The sequence below is a fragment of the Eptatretus burgeri genome, chromosome 4 (assembly GCF_056783735.1).
Source record: "Eptatretus burgeri isolate ZD-2024b chromosome 4, Ebu_testis_v1, whole genome shotgun sequence".
Taxonomy (NCBI): Eukaryota; Metazoa; Chordata; class Myxini; order Myxiniformes; family Myxinidae; genus Eptatretus; species Eptatretus burgeri.
In genome coordinates this window covers 105,845,608-105,869,619 of record NC_140964.1, presented here as the reverse complement: position 1 = coordinate 105,869,619, position 24,012 = coordinate 105,845,608, and the positions used below count along the sequence as shown (strand labels likewise).

Genomic DNA, 24,012 nt, shown 5'->3' with positions numbered 1-24,012 from the left:
CGGACGGACGGACATTTGGTCCAGCTTTATTAGGTCATCTCGTAGAGATGACCCAATAAAAGGGATGGAGAGAACAATGAAGACAACTTATGAATAATTATTTGTACATTCCAAATCCTCACATGCCCATGAAACTGTGACAGCTTAAAGAGGTACCTTAACCACCCACATCATAAAGAGTAACACAGTAAGAGGTCACACGACAGATAAAACCTGTCCCTACATGATAATTGCATGGGGCAGCGAAGTTTGGTCCCTACGAGAGAGAGAGAGGGAGAGAGGGAGAGAGGGAGAGAGGGAGAGAGAGATGATGACTTAGATGTGTCTGGGTCTGGGCAACCTGACAATGCAAGATGGGCTTCTCCTTCCATGACACTCCAAGTGAAGTTTTAAAAGTCTCTTTTTGTTTGGCCCATCCTGTGGGAGCCCTCTTGACTCACGTGCTCTGAGCCAATTGGTTTTGACCTCACCCGCCTTGTAACACTCTGCATGCCACTGAACTTCACTTTTCCCAAACTGAACTGTGAACTCCCAAACTGAGCTATTCTCCCTCCCTCTCAACCTTTTACAAGCCTGTGACCATGCTGTGGACGAGCAGCCACTACGAGCCCATTGTCTCACTGCCCAGCTTCTCATCACTTCCAGCGTTTGCACGCAGCTTAGAGTCCTTGAGGCTGCAGCCTCTGCACAGCTCTCCCCTTCTGCATGGTCGCAGGGTCTTGCTTGCACCTTCCTCAAGGGGTTCGGTGGCTTGTCTAACTTGCAATATTATTTGTAAAGCACACATAGACAGATTACGAAGGGAAAGATTTAGAGAATATAATGAGGGGGGCAGTGTGAGGCTTAGACACATTACAGAGGGGAGGGGTTACATTTATCAACTCGAGGACAAACTTTGACAAATGCCCTATGGTTATACACAGAAATCACACACTTATGCAAAACATTTATTAATGACATAACTAGTCTACTTTACACCAGTTACCCCTTATGAATCAATCTCTCAATGTATTGATCATGTGCCTGGTGTCGGCTTAATTGTTAGGGTGGTGGGCTTACCATCAGCCAGAAACCTGTTCTGGGCAGACAATCCAGGAAGACCCCACAGAGCAAAGCTCTTTATGTGCTACTCAGAGCTCTTAATGGTGTACAAGACATTCATTTTCAGCAACTATGGAGTATGGCTCCAAAATATGGGCTCATGCTGTTGCAGACTATATAGCTCCCACCCATCACCCCCTTCAACCAGATTAATGGAATGAAAGACCCTCAGGCTAATGGGCATTTCTCTCTCTCAGCTCACAAGAGACGTAAGTAACCCAGAGTTGTCAGAGTTAAGACATACACCACCCGGTGCAGCAAAACACATGACAAATCCCAAATGATCAAGAGCAAGCAAAATATTTAAGTGCAGTTAAACCTCAACAATAAGTACTCATCCAGATAACATGCAATACATTTTAAATCACAATCTTAAAGGAATAAAATTTCCCAAAAAGCAATCTATCAAAATATCTTTGACAACAATGATGCCAACAGGCGACCATCAACCTGCTGAACTTCCCCATTTTGAACATAAGGGGGCAGAAATATCAAAGGCAAATATACTTTGTGCAATTATCACAAGCTCCATAAGAAATAAATGAGACGAAAATTAGTGTGTGATGTCGCACAGTTAACGAAACACAGGAAAAGGCCAATCGGCCGATATTGCCTGTGCTAAGTGCCCTCCCAGCAGTTGCGACAAAGTAGTGGTCTCGAGCCTGCAATTACACTTTGCAACATTGCATGATTTTCTTGTGATCCACATCTTACATTGAATTGCAACAAATGCACGTTTCAACTATCTCTTTTGTCACTTTGGGTAACCCGGTGGTAGTAGAAGTTAAGATGTGAGTAACCAGGAGTAGTAGGCATTAAGACATATGTGCCACCCAACGGCACAGCCACACTCGCAGCAATGATACAACCAGCAGCCACTACTTGCTGTTGATAAACAGCAAGTACAATATGTGTAGTATTTGCTCTAAGCATGGTGTTGCACACCAATCAACTGTGGTTCACCTTCGTTTGTGGAGACACAGGCCGCGGTGAACCAATTGAAATGGGGTAAAGCTTCGAGGATCTGTGGCATCCATGCTGAACTTCTCATGTCAGGTCAGGTATGGGAGCATGCGCCAGAGCAGCGCGTCGCTGTGTCCACTTTCCGCCAGTACTCCAGGGGCCTCTGTCTGGCCATCCCAAGGCAGATGCCTGGCCCATCCCAATCTCCTTGAGATGCCGATCAACCTGCTGCAACCACGAGGCACGTGATCGGCCCATTGGCCTTCTCCACTCATGAGGATCCCTCGCTGAGAGAATCTGATGAGCAGAATCAGCATCAGGAAAACGAGCCACATGTCCATACAGCCGCAGGTGAGTCTCACGGACGATGCAGGTAACAAATCTCATTTGAGTCCCTCTCAGCAACCGCTCGTTGGACACAAAATCCGACCAGCAATAGCCAAGGATTCTCCAAAGAGACCTGGTACCAAAGGAATTAAGTCTCCGTCTCAGATCCTTAGTCAGAGTCCAAGTCTCACATCCAGAGAACAAGACTATAACACCAAGGACCTGAAGACTCGGACTTTCGTCCTCCCGCACAGGTACCGGCAGCGCCACACCCCATTATCCAGTGAATCCATGACCCCCCAGGCCCGACCCAGATGTCTATTGACCTCTGACGCACAGGCAGAAGACATGAATATCACTGCCGAGGTAAGTGAATCTCTCCACGACCTCAACATCCTCACCACAAACAGGCACACACAGGACAGCAGCATCCAAGATGTCATTGAAAGCCTGGATCTTAGTTATCTTAGACCCAGGATCTTAGACCCAGGAAGCCCGTAATCCCAGCGGCTCCGACTCCTCATTCAGCACCTCGAGGGCCCCCAAAAGGATATCTGAAGTCTCCGCAAAGATGACTGCATTATCTGTGAAATCAAGGTCAGAGATCTTGACATTCCCAAACGATGCACCGCAGCTTGATCTCTCCGACATCCTCCCTAGAATCCAGTCCATACAAGTGCTGAAAAGTATAGGGGCCAGTACACATCCCTGACGAACTCCACCAACAACTGTAAATAAGTCAGAGATGGTACCACCACATCTCACAGCATTCTCAGTACCAGAGTAGAGTTCAGACATCAGATCGACCAGTTTTGGTGGCACCCAACGAAGGCCAAGAATCCTCCAGAGGACATCCCGATTCACTGAATCGAAAGCTTTACAGAGATCAACATAGGCTGCAAGCAGCCCCTGCCGAAACTCTCGTCTGCGTTCGGTGAGGACCCGAAGAGCAAGGATATGGTCAATCGTTGACCTCTTTGGTGTAAAGCCTGACTGCTCTGGACGCTGGTGCTCAAGCAGATGGTGGCGAACCCTATCAAGAATTATGCGACCAAAGACCTGAGAGCAGCGTCACCCCTCGGTAGTTGTTGCAGTCTTGGTGATCACCCTTCCCTTTCCAGAGAGGGACAACGAGGCCCCTCTTTCAGTCAGTTGGGATGGTGCCTGTTTTCCAGGCATAGTACAGAACTGCATGCAATGACACGAGTGCAGCATTTCCACCAGCATTGAGAAGTTCAGCATGGATGCCACAGATCCCTGGAGCTTTACCCCATTTCAACCGGTTCACCGCAGCCTGTGTTTGCACAAGCGAAGGTAGATGACAGTTGATTAGAGGGACAGTTATTGTAACACCCCTGATGTCCAACTCGACAGCTGGGGGATCAGCCTGGTACAACCGCTCAAAGTAACCGGCCCAACGGGCCTTCACTACGGACTCCTCTGTCAAGAGCCTACCACCCTCTGCTCTCACTGCAGTACACCGAGGGATGGGCTTGGATGAATGCAATGTGCGAATTCCCCTGTAAGCAGGACGAGAATCACCTGTCCACAGGTGATGCTCTACCCCCTCACAGATTCCTCGCACACAGGGCTCCTTGCCCACCTTTAGCGCATGTACAGCTTTATGCCTCAGCTCCCTGAACAGCTCAGCTCTGCCATTCAGCCTGGCCCTTCGACTCTGGTCAATGGTATCCAGTGTCCCTTGAGAGACAAAATTCTTCTTTGCCCTCCGGTGAGTTCCAAGACATCCACCGGAAACATCAAGGATGGTGGTCTTGAAGGCACTCCACAACTCTTTCGGACCTCCCAAAGCACCTAGACACCCCAAATGTCCACTCAGCCTGTTCGCAAACTCCTCAGCTACTCTCTCATCCTTGAGCTTGCTAACATCCAGCCTTGGCCGGGATGGTACTATTCTCCTGGATTTACGGTGCAACTTCAGAGTTGTCACAACAATCCAGTGATCAGTATTGAAAACTGAGCACTCTGGTAGACCTTGCAGTTCTGGATCATCCTCCAGCAACCATCAACGAGGACATGGTCAATCTCCTTTGCCACACCGCCAGCGTTGGAATACCAAGTCCAGCGATGAGCTTGTGGGTGCTGAAACCATGAACCAGCCACCCAAAGTCCATAACTTCTTGCAAAGTCACGGAACTTTGTGCTATTCAGGTTCACAATTCCAGATCCATGGGGACCAACATATGTCTCATAACCATCCCTTTCAGTTCCAGTCAATGCATTGAAATCCCCCAAGATGAGAAGTATATCTCATCGAGGGCACTGATCAACCACAGACTCGAGCGTGGCGTAGAATGCATCCTTCACGGTGAGATCACTCGCCTCAGTCGGAGCATAAACAGAGACCAGGGAAATGACACCCAAGGAGTGACGAATCCTTCGTCTCATAATATGCTCATTGACCGGTGTTCCCTCAGTTATCAATGGAGTCAACTTATTGGTCACAGCTACAGCAATCCTTGGGAATGGTAACCATCAGAGTGACCAAACCATCAGTTGGTGTAAACACCCGCCATGATCTCGCCGCAATCCGGTCTCCGAACCTCAGAGAGTGCTGCAATACCGATGTCCAAACGCTTGAGCTCAGATGATAACAGAGACAGGTGATCATCCTCTCTTTGGGATAGGACATTCCAGGCACCCACCCAAAGGGACCGCCTCATGTTAACCCAAGGAGACCGCCATCTGGTGGATGACACCTCAGCACCACTCTGACACACTCTCCCGCAATCTGACCCAGGGATGTTACCCCGTGGTTTCCCTCCTATCATTAAAGATTGGGGGTCCCGAAGGCTTTGCCCCAATCCCGTCATCCGCTGAGCTGCCCTGCGAAGGGAAGCTGCACAGGAGGTACTCCCACGGAGTGGGTTTTCAGATTTCTTTGCGTTTTTGTGTTTTGCGGAATGAAGGGTTTTACGGTGGCCGGAGTGCAAATCCTGCCACCAACCGCCTAATAAGAAGTAACCCAATTGCAGGAGGACGTCCACAGACACAGTTGGGCACTAGATATGGATGGCCGTTAGCTCACAAGGAGCTCCTCCGCCCTTTGACAGGTTTTGTTTTTAATCCTGCTGGGTGTCCAGATCCAAACACCCTCCTCACCAAAAAACCTGGTGGGGGAGATGGTTTAGTCGCCAACAAACCGACCATGGAACAGGTTAGTACACGTTTACATGATACCTAAAGCAACTCACAGATCTAATCTGGCCTGACCTGACATCAAGGCTGGAGGCTGGAAATTCTCAGCTCCCTGAACTTCTTTTCTCAAGGCTGGAGGAAATGCTGCACTCGTGTCGTTGCATGCAGTTCTGTGCTCTGCCTGGAACACAGGCATCATCCCAACTGATTGGAAGAGGGGCGTTGTTGTCCCTCTCTGGAAATGGAAGGGTAATCGCCAAGACTGCAACAACTACCGAGGGGTGATGCTGCTCTCAGTGCCGGGCAAGGTCTTTGCTCGGATAATTATTGATAGCGTTCGCCACCATCTGTTTGAACACCAATGCCCAGAGCAGTCAGGCTTTACACCGAAGAGGTCAACGATTGACCGTATCCTTGCTCTTCGGGTCCTCACTGAATGCAGATGAGAGTTTCGGCAGGGGCTACTTGCAGCCTATGTTGATCTCTGCAAGTCATTCGATTCAGAGAATCGGGATACACTCTGGAGGATTCTTCGTCTTCGTGGGGTGCCAGCAAAACTGATCAATCTGATGTCTGAACTATACTCTGGAACTGAGAGTGCTGAGAAATGTGGTGGTACAAATCTCCGACTAATTTCCAGATGTTACTGGAGTTCGTCAGGATGTGTACTGGCCCCCACACTTTTCAGCACTTGTATGGACTGGATTCTGGGGAGGATGTCAGAGAGATCAAGATGTGGTGCATCATTTGGGAATGTCAAGATCTCTGACCTTAATTTCGCAGATAATGCGGTCATCTTTGCGAAGACTCTGGAGATCCTTTCGGGGACCCTCAAGGTGCTGAATGACGATTCGGAGCCGCTGGGATTACGGTTTTCCTGGATCAAAACTAAGATCCAGGCTTTCAATGACATCTTGGATGCTGCTGTCTGTACCTGTTTGTGTTCAGGATGTTGAGGTCATGGAGAGATTCACTTACATTGGCAGTGATATTCATGTTTCTGCTGGCTCTGAGCCAGAGGTCAACAGACATCTGGGTCAGGCCTGGGGAGTCATGGATTCACTGGATCATGTGGTGTGGTGCTGTCGGTATCTGTGCAAGAGGATGAAAGTCTGAGTCTTCAGGTCCTTAGTGCTTCCAGTCTTGCTCTACGAATGTGAGACTTGGACTCTGACAAGGGAACTGAGACAGAGACTTAATTATTTTGGTCCCAAGTCTCTTTGGGAAATCCTTGGCTATCGCTGGTCGGACTTTGTGTCCAACGAGCAGTTGCTGACAGAGACTCAAATGAGATTTGTTACCTGCAGAGTCCGTGAGCATCAGCTGCGGCTGTATGGACATGTAGCTCGTTTTCCTGCTGCTGATCCTGCTCACCAGATTCTCTCTCTGAGGGAGCCTCATGAATGGAGGAGGCCAATGGGCTGACCATGTTCCTCGTGGTTGCAGCAGGTTGATCAGCATCTCAAGGAGATGGGGATGAGCCAGGCATCTGCCTGGGGGAGGGCTAGACGGAGGCCCCTGGAGTACCAGTGGAAAGTGGATGCAGCAACACGCTGCTCCGGCACATGCTTCCATACCTGACCTGACCTTACTGGTGGGTCTGGAGAAAAAGAGTTTTGAATAAATGTATTAAATCGGCCATTTTGATCTACTTAAGTTTATGTGACTGGAAAAAGCTTTGCAATTCCCATTAACAATCAGAAGTGGAACGTTGCTGCCAAATTTCAGCCGGATCGGCCTAGCGGTTTGGCCAGAGAAGTTAAAATAGGAGATGGATGGACGGATGGAAAGACAGATGGACAGATGGATGGACGGAGAGTGTACGATGACGGATGGATGGAATTCCATTTTCAGATAGGCTATGAAAGACGGGACACTCAGGCAGGGGTCAAGAAGGTTGCTGTCGGCTGGATGGGTGGCACCACAAGTGGGTATCAGGTGGAGGTGAAACCCCTGATCCTGACGTATTAAGTATTTAAATAATCTATGAGGAATTTCAATCTGCTCAAGATTGCTTCGAGAGCATTTTAAAATCACACTGTGTAAGTACAGCTCATCTGCATCAGGGTAATTGGCACCATGACCGAAATAAGCAAAATTACTGGGAATACGAGACAAATGGCATCCCGGGAAAGTGTGAAAACTGATGCGGGACACTTCGGTATAAAACGAGAAGATCCTGTAAAATATATGGGACGCTGGTCATACATGACTCGCTTGAAATGATTTGAAGTTTTTTTTATTTTAAGGATAACAGTGGAAATACTTACTCCGTGGTAGTTTTGAAAGAAAAGTGGAAGTAGCTGCAGTTGTTATGTGCGCAGCACCTGAAAAACAATTTGGGAAAACAATCTAATCATAATAAGAAAAGACAACGTGTGTGTGTGTGTGTGTGTGTGTGTGTGTGTGTGTGTGTGTGTGTGTGTGTGTGTGTGTGTGTGTGTGTGTGTGTGTGTGTGTGTGTGTGTGTGTGTGTGTGTGTGTGTGTGTGTGTGTGTGTGTGTGTGCGTGCGTGCGTGCGTGCGTGCGTGTGCGATTAATAAAGCATAACATTTTCTGTCTGCTAATTCACCTCACCATTTTCTCTCTTCGAAACATGATCTACTCTCACGGGCTAATTAAAGTAAGTTATCGAAATATGATTTCGGATTTCAGAATCGGATCTTGTGGACTAAATAAGTGTTGAAGTCTGGAGTAAAATCTGAAAATTTTAACAAAATATTATCGATTCTTATAACTTAAGCAAGGCTTCCTCATTTGAAATTGCCAAAGCATTAAACTTACCTTTTTCTACAGTTCAAAAATTATTTTGAGTGAAGAAATTATGAAGGAATGTGCCAAAAGTGTAACTTATTGAGTGCAACAAAAATAATTACCTGCAGGGGAAAAGGTGGAGTGGGTTGGATTCTGGAGGAAGAGGAGTGGGGTGGGAGCCTGGAGGGAGGAAGTGGGATGGGAGGAGGGAGAGGAAGGGGTGGGGTGGAAGGGGTGGAGTTGGTGAGAGTCCGGAGGGAGTAGGTGGGGTGGGAGGAGTTGGAAGGAGAGGAAGGGTTGGGGTGGAAGGAGTAGAGTGGGTGGGAGTCTGGACGGAGGGTGGTGGGGTAGGAGGAGGTGAGAGGAGGGAGGGGAAGGGGTGGGGTGGAAGTCTGGAGGGAGGAGTGGGAGGCAGGGGTTGGCGTGGGAGGAGGAAGGGGAAGAGGTTTGGTGAGAGTCTTGAGGCAGGGGAAGAGGGAGGGGAAGGGTTGGAAGGAGTGGCCCGGAGTGGCCCGGCAATGCCGGGTACCTTTGCTCGTACTTAATAAAATAATGTTGGCTACATTGTCCATATAGTTCATCACCGATAATCTCGTAGTATTTTCTAATCGTACAGCATTGACTGATGATGCAATGGTAATGACTGATGCTAAAGTAGGAGTGGTTGATAATGTTGTTGAATTGCCTGATTGCGTGTGGCAGAAATTGGTGATGCTACGACAGCAATGGCTGAGGATTTAGTAGCAATGGCTAATGGGGTGATATAAATTATGGTTGTTGCAATTGCAGTGGCTGGTGCATGGTGAGGTACTGATTGCTGTGGTGTTGCTTCTTGATATTGTGGAGGTACCATCATGAAAGACAAGTTAGCAATTGTATCTCACTGCAGCAGAAATATGACAAAATAGGTGTTTAATTCGAAACTAAGGAATAGATTCATTGCTACATCCAGTGGATATAGTGGAGCCTTGCCTGCCATGTACCTGAACAAATGGCTCCAGCATCTTCATGATGCCCACAGTTGTGAATTCCCCAGCCATTGTGGGGGCAGACAAGCAAGTTTGTCTCATCACCTGAGCATCGTACATTATCCAGGTGCACAGGGCCATGGCCAGGCCCAAAACTCGCTCTGCGTGTGGCCAAGATGGCGTCTTTGCAATTTAGACTTTGGCACAGTACTTGTGCATCACGTAGATCCCAGTCGTCGTCGCACACCGAGCCCCACACACCCTTGTGCCACACCTCCACACGGCCTTGGCAAGGGTCATGGGTCCCCACCAGCCGAACATGTGAGCCTGTCCACACGCTCATTTGCTAAGGCATTTTACACAAACAAACGTCCAATGGGCAAGCCATGTAAAACTGAAGTTAGCAAGTTAAACTCGTGTAACATATTCTGTGGAATGTGATGAATATTATCGAGTATCATTAATTCATGACTTCAAATAGCCTTGTGGACATGCCAAGATGATGCAAATAAATAAAATCAAGTTCAGACTAATTCATCATAGCTTGGAACAGGTGAGGTGTTGGGAGCGGGGAGGAGGAGCTGTGAGTTTAGGTATGAACAACAAAGTTGAGAATAGACCAATCTTATGGAGGGAACATCATGTTTTCCTTGAGCATAAATTTAGGAATATTAATGTGTTTTGAAATACTTTTGCTGTGTTGCCATTTTCCCATCAAGTTAGGATTGGTGGCTCATATGGAGCTTGTACACTTGATCTATGTCATTTATGAACAAGTTGGCCAGGCCTGAAGTTCGACTAAGCCAATTTGGGCATGAATTTGCAATTTGTTCAGGGTGTCGGTAATAACTCGCCTACTTTTTTATGAAAAACGCCAAGGGGTTTGTTTTTTAGATCCTCGTGGAGGATCTCTAAGTCTTACTCACGTTGTTCTTCATCTTCTTCTTGTGGACTTTTTTGTTTCACAGCCTACATTTTTCATCGAAACTTCCTGAAACTTGGCATATATATGTAAAAATACCCTGCGCAGACAGTAACCATCTCCGATTTTGAAAATTACTCCGAGAAAAAAAGTTATCACGTCAAAATATCTCCACTAATGGAAATCGCCTAACAATTATCTCCGAAACTAGGCACGCTTTTTGGATTCTGTTTTGCGGGAATTGAACAGGGCATTAGCAGTGATGAATTACCGCACATATGATACATCACTATGATGTCAGAGCAATTTTTATGACGTCATTCCTATCTTTTGACATTTTTTGTTTCACAACCCAGAGTTTTCATCGGATCTTCGTGAAACTTGCCATGTATATGCAGAAAGCCCACGCACAGGCAGTAACCATCTCCGATTTTGGAAATTCTTCCCAGAAAAAAAGTTGACGTCATAATATCGCCGCTAATGGAAATCGCCTACACCATTATCTCCGAAACTAGGCAAGCTTTTTGAATTTTGTTTGCGGGAATCAAGCCGGGCATTAGCATAGATAATTTATCGCAAACCTGATACATCACAATGACGTCATATTCGTTTTTATGACGTCATCATTAAGAGGACGAGGATCTTTGCTCATTTGAGCTTGTTTTTAAACATCCTTCAGCTAATGCCAGCAGATAGTACACTCAACTAAAAGTCCAGACAGCATACATTTATTTAGATGCAGAGGGATGGACATGTAACCACACATGGGCAATACCTTGCATGTGAAGCACCAGTCTGACAGTCAATAGTCAGATCAGGAATCAAACCCAGACTAGAAAGCTTCAGGGTAAGTCCACTACCTCTGCACCACCAAGTCAGAATGTCTGTATTTAGTCACAGGTCTTCAAGAGGTTCACGTTGTTTTTTGTTGTTGTTGTTGCTGCTGCTGAGGTTCTTGTTGGGGGTCGATTTTTGAAATGTGCACCCAATTATCTGACAGCTGCAGGAACACACCCACATCCGTCGCTTGACTCCACCCACCATAGCACTCAGACAAAATGATATGTACGCCATCTTGGCTTTCTGGTGGGCCCAATGTATTAGGCCTGTAGACCTCTGCTAATTTCTCCTTTCTGTTTCAATCACTGTCTGGGTTTGTTGCATCAGATTTCCATTAGCTTTATTTGGTCAGGTCAGGTATGGGAGCATGTGCCAGAACAGCGCGTCGCTGCGTCCACTTTCCGCCGGTACTCCAGGGGCCTCCGTCTGGCCATCCCCGAGGCAGATGCCAGGCCCATCCCCATCTCCTTCAGATGCCGATCAACCTGCTGCAACCACGAGGAACGTGGTTAGCCCACTGGCCTCCTCCACTCACGAGACTCCCCCGCTGACCTGACCTGCTTTATTTGGGTCGAGTGTTAATCATGCAGAGGGACCCTGAAAAATCAAATCATATGTCGAATAAAAATTATTAGTCAGGTTTAATCAAGGCCCATGCGCCTTCCTCAAAAAATAGCATTACGTAACTTTTGAACGGCCCCCACATTGGGGTTGAACAATCCATGACTGTGTGACGAATCAGCTCCTTCTGATATAATTGTGACGAATCGACTCTTCAAAGAGTGCTTTAAATGCACCTTTCCCAATTGGCTCGTTATTGGATTTTTAAAGCCAATTCACTCGCGCTTCATCATGAAGTCTTATACCTGGAATTACTACGTACTGGTTTCTATGAAAGAAAGGTTTAAATTACGAGATTAGAGACAGAGACAGCGAGAGAGAGAGAGACAGACAGACAGACAGACAGACAGACAGACACACACACACACCCCTCGTTTTTTTCATTTTCTGTTTCTAACAATTCCAACACACACACAAACACACACACACACACACACACACACACACACACACAAACACACACACACACACACGGACAGTGTCGGCTATTCTTGAAATATAATATTGTCGCGGATCTGGAGTTCGAGGCTTGCCACGAGGGTAAGCACGAGGGTCCCGCACAAACGCCTGGTCCTAAGGCCACCGGGCAGATAACTACACACACCGGCAGTTGCTAAACAACCATGAATGCTGATTGGCACGGCCAATCCAGGCAGGGTTACACTACTTCACATGATACTTTACCTGTAGATGGCCAGCTAATTGGAGTCAGTGCCCTCAGCGCACACTCAGATTACTGCAGAGCATTGCCGTGAGTGTGCGTCAGCAAATTATTAGGGTAGAACGTCCCGTCGAACCTTACTTGTGCACTGCATCGGACTAATAAAGGAAAAGACAACTGAGACAGATGGGAATAGCAACAAACAATTATTTATTACAAACACACAAGCAAGCAAACATTTATAAACAAGTATTTAAAAGCAAGAAAGCAAAAAGGCACAAAAGAGAAGATTTAACCACAACACGTATTCTTCTTCAATCTTACCTCAACAAAAGACTTGGCCATCATTCACTCAGGGGCAAAGAATAAAACAAAAAGGACTCAAAAATAAAATAAAAGTAATGAATGGAGAATGCGGAGCAAAATGGATGGGGAACATGGGTAGTGGCGATGTGAAGCGATGGGGACACGCAGCCGCGTTCCTGAGGTTCCAGGACCCAGTAGGCGAGTCCTCTCTGGCGTCCCAGATTTGCGAGCTAGATGTGCGACTCACCCTCCTCTGCCTCAGATCCTTCTTCCTCAGACCCCCATTTATGCGGTGCCGCCGTTCATCCTCCTCGTCCTTCGTGGCTGACAGGATGACGCTCGTGGAAGGAGTGTTCTTTTTTCCACAGAAGTTCGACACCAACTGCTCGTGAAACTTTCCTTTCTTTTCCCTCACACGTTTTTGTTCCTTCCCTCATGAGCCTTCTCAGTCTGTCAGTCTTCTGCTCAGACAAGCTTGTCCCATTTGTTTCTCCTTTCTGCTTCCCTCAGCCTTCTGCATCTACTTTCTGCCTTTTGCTTTTCTCACACTTTCTGCTTTCTGAGCCGTCCACTCAGGGGTGCTTTTCATCCCTGCTCATGTGAGCTTATCCCGAGTGTGTCTCTTCGCCTTTCTGCTTCTTCCCTTTCTGAGCCGTCTACTCAGGAGTGCTTTTCGTCCCTGCCCACACGAGTTTACCCCAAGTGCTTCTCTGCCTTTCCTTCACATCAGCTTTCTTCCCTTCCTCCTACAAGCCTTCTCTCTCTCCCATTGGTCCACAGCCGATGGAGGCGGGTGCTTGACGTCACTTGTGGAAATTTCCACCCCATTCTGAGGGAACTTTCAATGAAGCCCTCACCCTGCCCTTTACACACCAAAAGCCACAACAAGAATCCCCAGCCTCCTCCTCCTCCGCGTGCAAAACACCCATTCACACTGTTTTGCATTGCACCCCATCTGCGAGAAGCGCTGCACCCCGCAAGCCATGATGGCAACCAAGTTCCATGGACATGCATGCAAGAGCACCTGATGGGTTACTAAGCAATGTGTGAATGGAGGGAACATGGACAGGAACTCCGTATGACCGAACAGCGGCGGGATCGAAGGTAAGACTGATGGGGTGAAGGAACAACTGTTAAAAGGATGTTTGATGGAGGGGAGATTATTGGTGGACCGTTGAAACGAGCCGATTGAGTAAAGGATGGATGATTAAAAGCAACAGTGATTGAACAGAACGATGATGTGAAGGAATAAAGATTGAAAACAACAGAATGATTGAACAGAACTATGGCGTGAAGGAGGAAAGATTGAAAGTAAGGGAGTGGGAGCGGGGAGACTTTACACAAGACAAATACAGTATAGCCAACGCATTCCCCCCGAACAGCCCTTTGACAAGGGACCAAGGACTATCTAAACAAAGACTAATGAAATAACTGATCCTTGGGTCACCGATGTGTTTATGTATGCTCTCCTTCTGGGGTAAATTTTCCAAAACCATAATAATATAATTTAAAGGATTGTTATAAATGATGTTAACCTCAAAACAGAGTTCCTTCACCTAAAATAAGAACCATAACCTGTAAGCAATTCACTGGTTTCCCGACCGCATGGATCATCAGCTGGGCACCGTTCTTCCTTGAGGTTTCCATTCTGTCAGCCCAAAACCTCTCCAAACAGCGGATCCACAACCATGGTCATGGATCGACATCAGTAGGTTACCGACATCAGCAGATCCACAACCTTGGTAGTCAGTCAACCCATCAATGCAAAATCACTAAACAGACTTTACTCAATGGAGGATTTGGTGTGTTATCAAATAGTTACAACTCCCCTCACACATCTATTATATTCTATACTAATAAGTGTGTGTGTGTGTGTGTGTGTGTGTGTGTGTGTGTGTGTGTGTGTGTGTGTGTGTGTGTGTGTGTGTGTGTGTGTGTGTGTGTGTGTGTGTGTGTGTGTGTGTCCTCCATAACTCCAAAACCATGAAACCTATCAGCCTAAAACTTTGCATATATACTTAAAGGGAACTCTAAGGAAGTGCACAAATGAAAATTGGGTGTTTGGGTTAATTAAAACACCCCTTCTGAAGATAATTAACGGTGTTATGTAATTGTATCCTTTATCAGGCGCATCCTCACTCATCGCTCTCTTTGGGGTCTTTTTTTTATATATATTGGCCAAAAGGGCCAACATTTTACATATTACACGATATCTCAACAGTTGTGGACGGATTCCAATGAAACTTGATGGACAGGTTGGGTGTGTGACCATAACAAATTGATTCGATTTTGGTGAAGATCCGAATCCGGATCTGGATGAGAATTATTTAATTTTTTTTTTCAGTGATTCTTCACCATTAAGAGAGAGGGCCAAAAACGACATAGTACTACTATATAGCATGATATTTCAAAAATGTATTGGGCCCGATATGTTCTCGTGGATCAGGCATTATGTGGTGGAGGTACAAGCTCTACCGAGTGCCATTCTAGTAATTGATATTGATTTGTAATTCAAAAAAACAAACTGAAGTGTGATTTTGGTTTTCCTTTTTTAATTCGAGTAATTTTGAATATATATCATTATGAAGGTGATGAAACACACACACACACACACACACACACACACACACACACACACACACACACACACACACACACACACACCAAAACTGAGGTATCAGATGTAAAGGTAAATCCCTGTTCAGAATCACTTTGCATGTTATCTATATCTAATTTTATTCATTCATGTGGGAACATGGGACAGACATGGCTCCATCTAATCTTATTCATTCACATGAGAACACAGGACAGACATGGCTCCATCTATTGTTATTAATTCACATGAGAACATGGGACACACGGCTCTATTTCGTCTTCTTCATTCAGATGGGAACACAGAACAGACACTCCTCCATCTAATTTTATTAATTCACATGACAACACGGGACAGACACTGCACAAGGTAAATGAGACAGATTACAGAATGTAATCTGAGCCGTGGGGGGAGATTTTTTTAAATTCTCAGGCCCAGCTTTCACCACATAGGCACATGGGACATGAGCAAGGATGAGGCAGTTGAGTGGACAGAGGACGCAAAAGATATATATTGTCTTTTTTTGTTTGTTACAGTTTGTGACTACAGTGCGGTCTGTGTCTGTGTCTGTGTCTGTGTCTGTGTCTGTCTCTCTCTCTCCTCCCCCCCCCACATGGCAAGTGCAAAGGGGGGGGGGAAACAATTGGTTCCCTTTTTCTGTGTTTGTCGGTCTATGATCGAATTCTCCAGGAACATCTACTTAATCTTTCCAATTGAATTTCAGATTTTGAACACTGTAGAATGTGAATTGGCTTGTTTGCACTTACAGAGTATACCTGCAGTTTAGCAATACTTTAAGCTTCAAATTTGACTAAACTGCATGGAGTTTCGTCCCTCACACGCATGTACACAATGCAGTAAATCAATTGCTTGATCAGTTTGTCTGTCTGGTGGACAATCAAAACACAAATAAAAAATAAACACAAGAACGAGGAGCTCTTGTAGACCTGCGACGAAAAATGAAAAATGTGTTCAATGAACTCTCGCATTCCCTCTTTGATTCGTTTTGTTTGTTTAACGTTTAAATAATATTTAGTATTGGAGGCATAATTCGTCTTTACCTCTGCCAACGACGGTGGATGGATGTTATGTTTTTACCCGTGTCTGACTGTTTGTTTGTGAGCGGGATATCTCAAAAAGCTGTGTACGAATTCGGACTAAACTCGGTGGACACCATCTCAGATCACCCCCAATCCAAAACCATGATCTTTTCTTCCCTCGTTAACCCACCAACCCCTTTCCCCACACAGATCCCTATGCCATCCAAATTTCCAGTTTTCCTTACTTGGAGTTTCCTGCTGTTTCCATATATTGTCAACCTTACAATCCTTTCCTGCCCCCCCATTCCTCCCTACACCCATTGTTTGTCCAAGTCTCCCTCTATCTTGGCCTTCTACTCTGCTGCTGGTGTTTCTCCCCTCTCTCAACTGCTCCTTTTGCGTCCCATTATGTCCTGATCCGTTAAGTGTACTCGTTCCTCCACGAGCCTCGACTATGGATACAAAAAAAAAGTGCGTTTTGACAAAGATTGTAGAATGATTTTGTGATAAATAAGGATTTCTTCTTTGATTTGGATTACCATATTATCACACAAACGAGTGTACATACCTTTGCTGAGGACGAACATTGTAACTCTGCCCAGGCCTGCGGAAAGTTAAAAAGGAAAGTTTGTTTAAGTTTTCTCATCGTCTTAACTTATATTTATACTCACAATTTACCAGCTTACCACTAAAAGGCACAGCTTGAGTCTTGTTATTTACCCTGCTTGAAAACATTGAGGAATATATCCTAAGTTTTCTATATTCCAATTTAAAACTGACTAGACAAAACTGTTCTTTGATACTTACTGCTATGCACAAAACAAGTATCACGTTAACGGCTGTGTGATAGATTAACTTCGACTCATGTCTGTTACGAAAGATGGCAGCTGCGGACAACAACTATCACTTACCTGAGAAGGTAAAAAACAAAAACAAATGAGAATATCAATAAGTAAGTTTGCTGCATGATGTGATATAGAGTCCTTGCTTTGAAGATAATTGAAGTTTGCCACCAGCCCATGTTTTATAAATGTTATACCTCGATTCATGAATTGAATAACATATGAATGATAGATGTGTCTCACAAAATCTTACTGTATCTCCCGAAGTTAATAACAAACTAGAATGGTACTCTTCAACACCATTGAAGGATCCACATTATTAATGAAGGCTTTTATGTGAAATAAAATATGGCTGCCGAACCACGTGACCAATGACGTCATCAATTTTTTTCCTCCATACAATTTAGCCCTGGATGACCCTCAAAATTTTTCATACTGATCGGATAAAGCGTTCAACGATTGCAATTATGATGTCATTACAAAGCCACCTATGACATTATCAAAAAAAAATCACACTTGTTTCGCATGGGAAGTACTTGACGTGTGCCCAGTTTCAATTTTTCACATGGAGCGTTTTCAGAGATACTACAGAGGTCCAAAGTTTTTCTGTTTTTCCAACATGGCTGCCACACCACATGACCGATTGGCGTCATAATTGCCATTAAAGAGCAGGTTGCAGGTCACCAAACATGTTCTGAAAATTTATCAATGTGATTATATTATGTGCATTAAATAGTTCGATGCAAACTATTGTGGTTGCCTAACTATTGGGAAAATTAATGAAATTTAACTCCGAAGTTGTTATTTCTCGAGGTTGTTGAAAAAAACAGCCGCATGCCACATATGGATGTTGACGTCATGTTCTCTAAAACAAAGCAGACACCCACTCGCTCATTGAAGAAGTGTCCAGTTCAGCGGGCCGTTCTTTCGCTTTTTTTGAGCTTGCAACTGTCTATATTATCCCTTTTTATTTTGAATTATTGCAGAACAAAGTTATTTGGATATTTGTAAATAATGCCTCGTACGTGTGTCGTCATGTTTTGCGAAAATGGCTGGAAAACGGGTAATCGCTCCCACCGATTCCCGAAGGAATCAAGCATTTGCCGGCAGTGGATAAGATTTGTACAAACAAAACGGGCGAATTTTCCCCCAAAGAAAATGGGTATAGAGGACCCTTTGGATAGATTTGTCATTTGTGGTGACCATTTCACAGCCGAGGATTACGATGGCATAAACACATCTGATCACCACTCTGTGAATATGAGTTGTTGGTTGACAAGTTCTCCAGATACTGATCTGTCACAGAACCAATTGTTGAGTTAAAGTGAGAAAAACCTTGAAATGTATTCTTTAAGAGTACATGGAAAACACATAAATAAACTCTGAAAAACACAAGCATGAAAAAATTTCTCAACAAATAAACTTATTGATTAAATTACTTTTTTTAATAGCATCAGCAAATTGAGCTATTTCATTTAAATTGTAAACAAGAGTGCAAGTGAGAACAATATACGCCCGAACAAGAAGGTATATACAGAATTGTGCTACTACATGGAAAACAGCAAGCTGGTTGCCATGGCAACCACTTTAGATAACGAACGTATGTCGCGACACACCGTCTCCACAGTCTGTACCTATGTACCAAATATAAAACGTGAAAGTTGAAAACTTTCGGAGTTAGAGTGTGGACAGGAACGGATGGAAAAAAGCATCCTGGTTGCCATGGCAACCACTTTAGATGACGAACGTATGTCGCGACACACCGTCTCCACAGTCTGTACCTATGTACCAAATATGAAATGTGAAACTTGAAAACTTTGGGAGTTAGAGTGCGGACAGGGACAGACGGACGGATGGACGACCGGTATCACATAATACGCCCCGATATATAGTGTTACGGTTGTGGAAATTCACAGAACACCATTCAGGTTCCCCGAAGATCAGTTATTTCGATAAGTGTGTGTTCAGGTTAGATTTCCCCATCAATGTATAACAGGAATTGTTCGTGTGCCGGGCTGTGCATATTTGAGGTAGTGTTATTCTTTTCTATCTTTTATTTTAAAACAACAATAACAACAACAACAACATCAACAATGACAACCCACATCCACGTTTGATGGCGATTTCCACCACATCCGCGTGAAACCGGTGATTTCAACTATGTCTGCGTGAAGCCGGTGATTTCAACCACGTCCGCGTGAAGCCGGTAATTTCAACCACGTCTGCGTGAAGCCGGTAATTTCAACCACGTCCGCATGAAGCCGGTAATTTCAACCACGTCTGCGTGAAGCTGGTAATTTCAACCACGTCCGCGTGAAGCTGGTAATTTCAACCACGTCCGCGTGAAGCCGGTGATTTCAACCACATCCGCGTGAAGCCAGTGATTTCAACCACGTCCGCGTGAAGCGGGTGATTTCAACTACGTCCGCGTGCAAGCATGACTTGCAAAACAGATCAAAAAGGCCTTACCCTCTGAAGAAGCTGGCCAATCGGAAGTGAAAGGGGCGGATCCAGCCTGGGTGAAGGTTCAAAGGTGAAAAGGGGGAGGGCGCTGATTTTGGGTGGTGAAGCCCAGAGCGGCCCCTCCCCTTGGGGCTATAAAAAGCCGCGTTCGCTCGCCGACAGGGCAGTTGAATTGGTGTGAGGAGCTCGGAGGCAGTTGAGAGCAGTGGAGAGCTGGTTGCTTGAGCTCGTGCTGCGCCGGACTTTGTGGCTTGCAGTTGGCGGTGATTGTGGAGAGACGCCCCGTTGAGAGCTGGGGAGTGTGCAGGCAGTTGGTTCACTGGGGGTTCGCCGGCGCAACCAGGAGGCCGGAGTCGAGACCCCTTCACTCCTCCAGCGCGTCGTCGGCTAGGCCAGGCCACAGTGGAGGCCGGACGACCAAGGGAACCAGTTGGAGCTCGGGGGTCCGGGCAAAGACACCGAGGGTCGCCGAACGAGGACCCATCGAGTCACCACGATGGTGGCCTGGTAGCCCGCCTGGTCTCTCGGAGCCCCTTCGGTCATCCCGGCTCTGAGTAATTATAAAGGCTCACGAGCCCGGTTCTTAATTTCTGGGGTTTTGGATGAAAGTCTGTGGCGCCTTGTCTACCTAAGTAGAACTGATTAAATGCATGATTGTGTACATGATAATAGACATCGGCTGTAGGTTTTTGCTCGTGTCTTTTGCCCCATACCCCCATTCATTGCATTGCCTGTATCGGAATAAATACCCCTATTGTTTGAATGTTAACCTGCTCGTTGTATCACTTTCTGCCATTGACTGTCATGATGCGTTCGGAATATTAGCTGGCTGATTAGCAAGCCGATAAAACGTACATTTGGTCCGACGGGACTTGGTGATATAAAACCGCTCGGCAATCGCATACGGAACGAGCTGCTTAAGCGGCTCGTTTTCGTGCAGGCCCCGTCGAGGTATAAACTCCCGGTATCTCTGTCTGCGCGAATAATTAGGTACATCGACAATTCGGCGATCGACCCAGTAGCGCGTGGACAGAGAGATTGGCTGGTTTATGGTGTGTTAAAAACACCCGCAGCTGGGTTTCGGCGTTGATCCGGAAGCTACGACTAGATTGCGCGTTCGGTTGGTGCGCGCGGCCGCAATTGGGCAAAGGCGGTCGTCTGCATGCCGAACGGTCGGAAATCTACAACAATATATATCGGGCATATAAAAATTGATAAATTTCCACTTTTTTTTCGAAATTTGGAAGAATATTTCCCAATGAGGCTAAACATGTTTTGGTATTTATATGCCACAACAGTCTCTTGAAAGTTGGGGTTTGTTCTAACTGTTCACTTTCGCTGGGGTCAAGCTCAGCTGTCAGAAAGACTTCAATGCCAAGGCTATGGTATATAATATATTTGGGTCTATTATTGATTCATTCTATTTCTGACTCTTGAGTGACTCGAGGGTTAAAAATTATTATATCAAGTCACAGACGAATCAAACTTTACGTTATTTTATGCATCAAACAAGAAAGTGAAAATCCACAAACCAATCTGTCTGATGGAGTCTGTCAGTATGAACTACCGGGCAGTCAGTCCTGCCACTTGTACACGAAATAAGCCGTTTTCTGGCAGTTGGAAGTGGCTCAAATTTATATGGCTCAGGGCCAGAAACTCCATAGAATAAATTCCCATCATCCTCCGACTCGTCCTCGGCAATATCGGAATGAAAACACTCAATTTCATCGCCGCCGAAATCACTCTCCGATTCGCACCTCGCCATTGTTCACACGCTGTTTCCGAATGTTCACGAAGTTTTCGGAGAACATGACGTCATAGCATCTTCGGTAAATTCTGGTCTGTTTTTCGATCACTGACAAAAGTTTTGACTTAAAAGTTAATTTTAGCATATTTTGAGTTTCAAATGTAAGAAAATAATTGCCCAACGATTATTAATGCGATTACAACCTTCGAATCACGCGAAGTCATCAGCGACCCAAAACCTGCTCTTTAAAACATTCTATATGAGTAATCACACCTGTGGTGACCATTTCGAGTAAATCGGAGAAGCGGTTGCAGAGAAAACAGAAAAAATTAGCATGGACAGACGTACGGACAGATGGACAACCCATAAATATAATGCCTCTGGTGACTTCGTAAGTGGAGGTGTGAACAAAATTGCCACCAATTATAAATAGGTTGACTTTAAGAAGGACTGTTTGTAGGAATGTTTTGTAAAAAATAAAATAATTTGGAACGTGTTTTTTTTCTGAATCGTATTAGTAAACACAGGAAGAGGCAGGATACATTGTCGATGAGTCAAAGCGAGCAGACACCTTGGACTGGGGTATAACAATTGGCAAGCATTCTACTTGGAATCTAACAATGAGTTAAAGTTGGCCAATAGTACAGCAGTACCTTTACTTACATAATAAGTCACTGAGTTAGATTTTTCAGAGAGAGAATTTAAAGTGTATGTGTAGGTGACAGAATTGTGCAATCCATGTTTGCTTTGATTAGATTTTCAAGCCAAGCATGGATGCCAGTTGTACTTTGAAAAGTCGAGCTTTCTAATCGATAGAGAGGAAGTGCCTTTTTATGGTCTGCAGGCAAGAGAGGAAATCGTTGTTAACTTTGTCGCACATGTCAGTGATTCTACCTTCAAACACGGAAATGGTGATAATGACACACGGGGCTGAGATAATGTATAGAGACAGAATACATTGTCTTGCAAATATCAAAGCTGAACTCTCAACCAATCTCCTTCCTCAAATTCATGTTGGCATCAATTGTCCCAGTCAGTTTCTGTTGTCTGCTCCCCATCCATCTCCCTCAACTCCAAATCTCTTGCACCAATAAATTCTCCTCTGTTCCAAGTTTTTTGCCATAAGTACCTGAGGTCTCAAATTCCACTATGTTGCTCTTGATTATCTTCAGTCTGCCCTCCTTCGGCTGCCTCTTGTCTGCCTAGAAGTCAGGAAATCTCACTCTCATCCACTAGAAGAGTGCAAAAACAGATCCATATGAACTACAGACAAGTAAGCTAACTTCTAATTAAAAGCAAAGTCATGGTAGATCCACCATTACTGCTGACATCAAGTCTTTCATTGTATCAAACAGCATGATGTCTGACCATCAGTTTGAATTCTGTCACAGTCACTAAATTCTGGATAGGTTGATGCTTCTCTCACAATGGTTGGGGGCCATAAATCTCAAGCAAGAGGTGAGGACCATCTTCCTGAACACAACTCAGGGATTTAACACAATCTAGTATCCTGCTCTGCTTCCTAAGTATGCCGCCAGGAGCATACAAGGCAATCTTCAAATCTGGATTTCCGACTCCCCCCACACGTGTACCAATGCAATGCTATTAATTTAACTCACTCCTCTCCTCTGCTTTCCGAATAGAGACTGGAGTGCCCATAGCAATGCCTTGAGCTCAGTATTGTTCCTCGTTTACATTTAAAGACCTCTTCCATACTCTTGAAACACTCTTTATTTCCAGACAACTCCACATTGTATTGTACAGTATCCCCATCCCACTGACAGGCAGACAGTAGTTTCACACTCTCTGCTGATCTGGAATTGATTAGAAGTTGGTCTGATAAATGGAACATGGCGATTGATCTGAGTGAATCTCGTGGTGTCATCCTGTTTGTCTGGAACGATCATCAAAAAACACAGGTATCTACTCAATTGTTCAACCACTGGAAGAGATTGAGTCTCTTGTACTTCTTTGCCTCACCATCAGCAATGACTTCTCCTGGGTTGACCACAGAGAAAAGTTAGTTTGCAAACCCAGCTATAAACTCAACTTGGAATGATAGGCATCCTCTGTCTTTCCAAGTCGTTCTTTGAAAAATAAGAACTACTTGCTATCTAAAAGGCCTTTGGTGTAACTCATCTGAGTCCTGCTCTCACCGATGAGCTGGGGATTCAACATCACATATCTCCATCTCCCTCTCCATCAATGCCCGGTGCTCTCACATCGAAGAAATATTAGTTGCGTCTTTGCTTTTTACCACCTCTCCCTTCGGTCTAGCTCCCCCTGCTCTTTCCTTCCTTCAACCCTATCCAGCTTCCTCAGAATGCACGTGTTCTTCCATTAATCCCCTGTTGGTTAAACTCCCAAAATTCAGGCTTATTATATTGCCAACCTCCAGTGTTTTGTTCCTCTTTTCTCTTGTTTGCAGAACTGTCTTCTTGAGACGGTTAAATTGTAATAAATCCAGGGCATCAGGCAAGCAGTGCGCTACCATCTCATATAATCTCCCATATGCTACCCACGATCGTTTCTACCCTTATTGACTCTTCCAATCCCAACCCTCTTACTTGCAGGTTATTGTGCTTCCTCCCCTTCTCTCTCTTGTTTTTTTTTAGCTCCTTCCCTTCCTTATACTCAGCTGTGGTCTTCCATGAGCCTCGATTTTGTATGCAAAAATAGGGTTGTCGATGAGCACACACCAGAGC

At 45.2% G+C, this 24,012-nt stretch overlaps 2 protein-coding genes across 2 annotated transcripts in view; one reads left to right on the top strand and one right to left on the bottom strand.

The window, feature by feature from the left end:
• LOC147028836 (scavenger receptor cysteine-rich domain-containing group B protein-like) overlaps positions 1-24,012 on the bottom strand; it is a 49,492-nt gene that overhangs the window by 22,297 nt on the left and 3,183 nt on the right. Inside the window, exons 3-5 of the mRNA XM_085880271.1 lie at positions 16,824-16,859; positions 9,288-9,599; positions 8,990-9,054 (exon numbers count right to left, since the gene is read on the bottom strand). Of these exons, the coding sequence (XP_085736397.1) occupies positions 8,990-9,054; positions 9,288-9,599; positions 16,824-16,859 (413 nt within the window). The remainder of the gene's footprint in view (positions 1-8,989; positions 9,055-9,287; positions 9,600-16,823; positions 16,860-24,012) is intronic.
• LOC147028834 (uncharacterized) overlaps positions 13,665-24,012 on the top strand; it is a 147,910-nt gene continuing 137,562 nt past the window's right edge. Inside the window, exon 1 of the mRNA XM_085880270.1 lies at positions 13,665-13,726. Within this exon, the coding sequence (XP_085736396.1) occupies positions 13,665-13,726 (62 nt within the window). The remainder of the gene's footprint in view (positions 13,727-24,012) is intronic.